Source organism: Zophobas morio, unplaced genomic scaffold (genome assembly GCF_036711695.1).
Source record: "Zophobas morio isolate AGI-343-1 ecotype UQ-CSIRO unplaced genomic scaffold, CSIRO_AGI_Zmor_V1 ptg000647l, whole genome shotgun sequence".
Classification (NCBI taxonomy): Eukaryota; Metazoa; Arthropoda; class Insecta; order Coleoptera; family Tenebrionidae; genus Zophobas; species Zophobas morio.
Window position 1 is genome coordinate 24,788 of NW_026972750.1, and position 6,000 is coordinate 30,787.

General features: G+C 34.3%; 1 protein-coding gene across 1 annotated transcript; it reads right to left on the reverse strand.

The window, feature by feature from the left end:
* Window positions 1-2,435: 2,435 nt before the first annotated feature.
* Window positions 2,436-3,803, reverse strand: LOC135121625 (retinoblastoma-binding protein 5-like). The gene is made up of 9 exons (XM_064045934.1): window positions 3,776-3,803; window positions 3,628-3,732; window positions 3,502-3,577; window positions 3,304-3,449; window positions 3,164-3,248; window positions 2,889-3,069; window positions 2,741-2,831; window positions 2,632-2,679; window positions 2,436-2,569 (listed from the first exon to the last, which is right to left on the reverse strand). The coding sequence occupies exons 1-9, from the start codon at window positions 3,801-3,803 to the stop codon at window positions 2,436-2,438; spliced, it is 894 nt and encodes a 297-aa protein (XP_063902004.1).
* Between the last annotated feature and the right edge of the window lie 2,197 nt (window positions 3,804-6,000).

The window sequence follows — 6,000 nt, forward strand, 5'->3', positions numbered from 1 at the left end:
TGACGGGCGCGCCAGGTTTGAGACGATGCTTTACATCAACGCCTCTTGGAAGGACCCATTTTCTCAGACTTTTCGTTTTATTTATGAGATCGGGGAGTAAAATATATATATAAATTCCTCACCAAACACAACAGGTAATTTATAAAAATCATTATTTTATAACAAAAAGTGATCTGGCCTATCCAAAAAAAAACTATGAACACAAAATAATTTATAAAAAAAATCTTTGGGTGTAGAGGCTTTAAACAATGGACAAGATTTCTCTTTTCATACTTATAAAAACAACATCGGAAAATTTCGTATTAACGGAAGTTCATCACTTAACTAAACTATTTTCAATTATACTATTTCAAGTAATTGCGGAAGGAAAAACCAAAACCTAAGTTGATGCCGTAAGAGTATAATGGGTTGATACGAGGCCATGGGACACACTAGCTATTTTAAATTCCAATTTACTAAGACAACCTGGATTTGAGCATGAAAACATCGCCCAAGTTAAGTTTATTGTGATGTCTTCTCCAAAGCTAACATCAATAAAGGTTGCCAAAAAAATAAACAATTTTATTCGCGCTTCAGGCTTTTAGATGATTAAACATCGACCTCCCTTGCCCGTACGCCCAGCCCGTTGAAAGTTCTAAATGGGCCTTTATAATTGTCTGCAAGCGCTTTACATTCGTGTGGGTTTTACAGGTGATGTACTTGTGGAGGTTAAATACGAAGTAGCAAAGTGCTGCAACATTTGACCTTCAAGACCAAACAAAAATGTGTAAGACAATACAATAACCTATTCTTTACCAGTCATGGCCTGCTACAATTCAAACGCTGCAAAAAATATAAAAATTTTTAACTAAAGCAATGGCTCATGCGGTGCTATTGCTTAAGCAAATTTCAAGAGGATTTTAACAAAGTTTAAAACTTCAGGTATAAGCATGTTCTTTTTTTATGACCTTTGAACAGGTAAAGTTGACTCTGAAGATACAAAAAGAAATAAAATAATGAAAATAGACTGTATAGATACCTATGAAAGTTGAGGATACTTTTTTAAAGTCCTGAATTGTAATTTTCTTTTTAAGAACTAGATTAAAGTTTATAGGGTCGTTAAGCTGATAAGTTTAATAAATATAAAAGTGAGTCGACCGAAGTTCTCTACCTGACATATCTCCTAAAGTGTTTACTAATTCAAGGCCTCTAGTTTTGTTTAGAATAATTATAATTATAATAATTTTTAATAAAAGGGGATAGGGTTAGGGCTAAGAGTTTAGTGGGTTAAGTTAAGGTTAGGATTAGTTTAAGGCAACACGAGGAGTCCCTCATCCATTTAAAGGTAAATACAGGTTTAAAGGTTCAGTAGCGTTGATATTAGTATTATGCTTGTAGCTTAAATTATGTTATTCGTTTTCTAATAGTTAGTTACTTTAATATTTATTGTCTTTAAGTTTAAAGAGTGGGCGTTGCAAAGAAAAACATTTTTGTTGACAACCTTCCTGCTTGTGCCTGTAGAGTACTAGGCTCATGTAATAAAATGTATAATTTTTTCCTTGTCTTATTAAATTTATTCGCGTCTAAGTTCTAAAAAAGGACCACCCACCTACTAACTTATTAAAAAAAAAAGTTTCGTTTTTTATTAATACACAACCAGTTAGGTTTCTTCACCTTTTATGTAACACATTTATGAATCCTTGGTAAGGCACACAAACAAATATTAAATTTTATTATATGCACTTCATTACTCTACTTAATTATACACATCATAACATATTTGTATTTAGTTAACTTAATATTTAATATACTTTTTAATCTACAATTTTAGACTAATTTAAACTAATAATTATAATAGTTGTTTATACTAAAAGCTCTGCAGTAGCTATTTATAGCTTGTAAATTAATTAAGGTATGTATCCTTAATAGAACAACTAAAACAGCATGTCTTTTACCTTTAACGAAGTAAACTAGGTCATACGGGATTTTTTTTAACCCTTCTAATATTTAAGCTACTAGAGCAGCATTACAAAATGTATTACGCATAACTGACCTCCTGGACAGCCTTTTTATTAAGCTGATCTGATTTAAAAAAAAAGTATGCTTAGCTTACCTGCTGAGAGAAGCCGTAAGATTTAAAAAGGTCTTTTACAATAGTGGAACTTTAAAAAAAGGCCAAGCTTCTCTTGACAAATAAAGTTAGCGGATGAAAGAAAGTAGATGGTAAGGGAGGCTAACACTAAACACTAAACAACAAATAAATAGACAAAAATGAACCTATCTACAAAACTCCTTTGTAAAAACATTTTTAAAAAAGTTTAACGAAAACGAAAAATATTCTCTACATTTGTTATTAAGATGCGCTTTATGAAGTCTCTATAGTAATTTAACACTGACTTCTATTATTAATCTTAAATATTCAAAGTTGAACTTTGCAATTACTCTCTCTAACATTGCTAGGAACTAGTCAAAGTATTTTTTTTCTTCCAAAGAAAAAGTTTTCCGGCAACAGTGTACTTATTTCGATTATTAAGTAAAGAAAGCCACGAAAACTTGTTAGTGTGTACAGCAGGCCCGGAAGAACCTTCCTCTAAATGTTAAAAAAAAACTAAAGCTGCAACTAAAGTGTCTATTAATTAATTATAAGCAAACTTTCGGGGATAACGTGTACGACTGGAAAGAAGAACTGAGCAGTTGTTTCTGTTCCTCAAAAAACAATATTCCGACCACAATAAATGGGGCCCCCACAAAAGTGTACTACCTGTATTCTCCACGTCTATCGTTTTTTCGTCAAGAGTACTTTCAAACAGCTCCTTCATGCGAAACTCACACATTCGCTCTCCCTTTTTGTTCTGGCATACGCTAATATTAACGCCATATAACAGCAGAAAAAAAACGACATCTGCCACCAAATCAAACTCGTCCTCACGCTCAAGATACTCCTCATTAGCAACGAGGCCTGACCTCCAGTCCGTCCATGCAAGAGGCGCATGGTCAGCATATTCGGCGTCCCACTCGTACATAGTCCCGGATAATCCGCACGACACCAATACGCAACTACGCGTAGGGTGGCAAGCAAAGCTGCAGAGACTAAACGGTTTTAGTGTTAGTTGTAGTAAAGAGCAAAAGTTAACAAGTCTCAGTAAACCAAATATTAAGGAGCACGAAAAGCAGTGTAGCATACCGATCTTTATCGCTATAAAGTTTCCACACGTTGTGGCCAAAAGCCAGCTCCCAATAGTAGAGGACATGGTTTTGCTCAGTCGAGCCTAACAAAATAAACAGTCCTTCTCTATTCGAGGCCAAGCTAGAAGTATAAAGCACCCGCAATTACAAACAGGCCATCACTGGAAAAATTGGCGTCCCTCCAGGAAGTTCTATCAACGGGTGAACGTAACTTGTGGACAATCTCAAAAGTCTTAGCATTGAAGACACGAATCACTTTATCGCTGCAGAGAAAAATTCCGAGACTATTATTTAATATACTTAAATTAAACCAAGCGGCAATTTACAACGCCAAACCTGCTTTTCTTGTTAAATCTAATCTGTTTGGTTTCAATGAACGGTTTATCTGAAAGTCTTATACACCGAAGGACCTCTTAAACGGGCCAATAACAAATATTTTCCACAATAAAATATATAAATTACCAAGGCGCTTAAGACTATAGTTAGCCACAAGTACACACGAGTTGGCATTCCCCACAAACAACAAAGAGGCAATGCTAAAAGCAGCGACCAACTTTTCTATGCTCCCTCAAAAAAAAACAAGTTCAACTAGTGCATCTCTACGGATTACGCTGCTCCTTACTGCACACCTGAAGCATATTGAGTCCCTTCTTTAAAACTGCAAGGGAACTCCAAATGATAACTTTTAAAAAAACTAAGAAAAAATAAACCTGACGGACTTCTCATCATTAAATACGTAACTGGTATTTATTTTTTCACAGGTATTCCAATTAATAATTTCTGGGTAAGAGTTCACCCGGGAAACCACCATAATTTCTCTTAAGTCATTATATTACACTCTGCAACACGTTTGGGTATACAAAAATAACTCCGTACTGGTAACTTGGGTTCACACAAACATTAAGAAGCTGCGAAGGAAATTTGCTACTGAAGACAATACTTTCGTTCTCCAGACTATAAGCGAAAACACAGCCTTCTTGGTACCCACAAATAATTGTGCTGCCACTACATGACCATCTAAAAATTAGCTAATGATGCTAAAGGAAATTGCAAAGAAGTTAAATTTATACTCAAGTTGGATTATAGAAACATAGTGCTTATAGGGGCAGTGCATATTATAAATAATCGTCTTGGAAGCAAAATCCCAAATCTGAATGGCAGCAAAATTTAATATAAAAGAAAAAAATAAAAAACTTGATCTAAATTTAAATCACTCTATTAAAACAAAATAGCTGAGCTACATAATAACTTACAAGGTTGCTTTAAACGGCATGTTACAGATATAAACTATTAACTAAAGAGTTATTTAGTTACGAGATGTAAAATAAACTTCCAGATGAAAATATGTGAAGTTAATAACAAACCAGAATTTTATTTTTGGTGTACTAAAAAACTTAAAAAGTAGTAGTCATATAACCTTTACAGAACCTCCGAAACAACCCAGAGCCAAAAGTGAACCGGTCGAACTAAATGAGCAAATCTTTACGCGCTCGTGAAATTTTCCTGTTATTGTCTGTAATATCTTATAAGGAAAGGACATAAGAAGAATACGCGAATTTAAGAGCTTTAATTTTTTTTAACGAGTTTTTAAGTCACAAAGAAATAAACCTTAGGGAACAGTTGTTCTTGTTTGTCTGTTTAAAAGGTAAATTTAGTGCTTGTATTAAACAGAAATACACTTTAAGTGCACATTATACTCAAGGTAAAAAAAAGGTAATAAGGTAGATAAATACTAATTAAATATTCATTCATCGCGCTATAAAGCTGAGTTAAACGAGGTCACTATGGGAAGGGATACTCAGTGGTGCATAAAGCACTAAATGTTATATATACTAAAGAACTGTATAATTAAAAAATTACACAATTGACTTAGGTATTATATGGTCTGCAAAAACTACCAATTAGACAGCAGATAACAGTTTAGTAGTGCCGTACATGCGCATCCCACTTTTTACTCTTACCTACTACTACTATCGACCGCCCGTAGGGTTCATATATGTTTGTTTTTTTAATTACTTCTTTCAACTGTTTACGAAAGCTATAACCTATAACACGCATGTATGCAGATAAAACTTATACAGTTTAGCACTTAAAAGAATAAAGTAGGGGGCTTAAGCTCTAGTCTTGGGGAAGTCACCTTCACTGAAGGGAACTTTATTAATTAGTCTAGGCATAAGTGAAGACCCCCCGTATGATATAATTATGTCTATTCCTTGCAAGTTCTTGCTAGATTCAGGCGTTTGGAGTAGTTTTGTTTATGAGGTTTCTGATTAGGATTTTGGGCTGGAAAACTCCACTATTCGGGTGCTTAATGTCTTTAGAGGGACACTTATTGCGTTAACTATGTTGTCTTTGTTGCACTATTACTTTATCAGAGAAACGCGAAAGTCAAACTGTACGCGGTTAACTACTTGCTTTTAAAGGGTATGGACTTAAGATTTTGTCTTCAAACTACTTTGTAGAGCTCCATCATAAGCGATGACATTCAAGAGGGCTTTATAGTATTAAAATTTAGCAAAGAATTTGTAGAGAAGGCGTTTCTGATTTTATGATTGAAAGGGTGGCAGATAGCATTAGTTTAAGGGATACAGAAAAACAGTAAGATTCAACTTTCTTGCACGAAGGTTTTCCTATCTATGCGTTAAAAGCGTGATGAAGCCGGAAATCTTTAGAGGTTATTTTAATAAAAGAACGCCTCTCCCTCGTGGTGCAAGTATGATGTTAAAGACAAGCTAAAGACTCCGTCTTTTTGGAATGATGTGAAGCTCTTTAAAAGCACGGAGCATAGAAGAAATCTTTAACAAAGAATACAATTACATGCAGGTGGTAGTAGAG

Coding starts and splice junctions, on each gene's coding strand:
- LOC135121625 (XM_064045934.1), bottom strand. CDS start 3,803: ATGCTTCAGGTGTGCAGTAAGGAGCAGC. Junction 3,733..3,775: donor GGTGTGCAGTAAGGAGCAGC/GTAATCCGTAGA, acceptor TTTTTTTTTGAG/GGAGCATAGAAAAGTTGGTC. Junction 3,578..3,627: donor CTATAGTCTTAAGCGCCTTG/GTAATTTATATA, acceptor GGCCCGTTTAAG/AGGTCCTTCGGTGTATAAGA.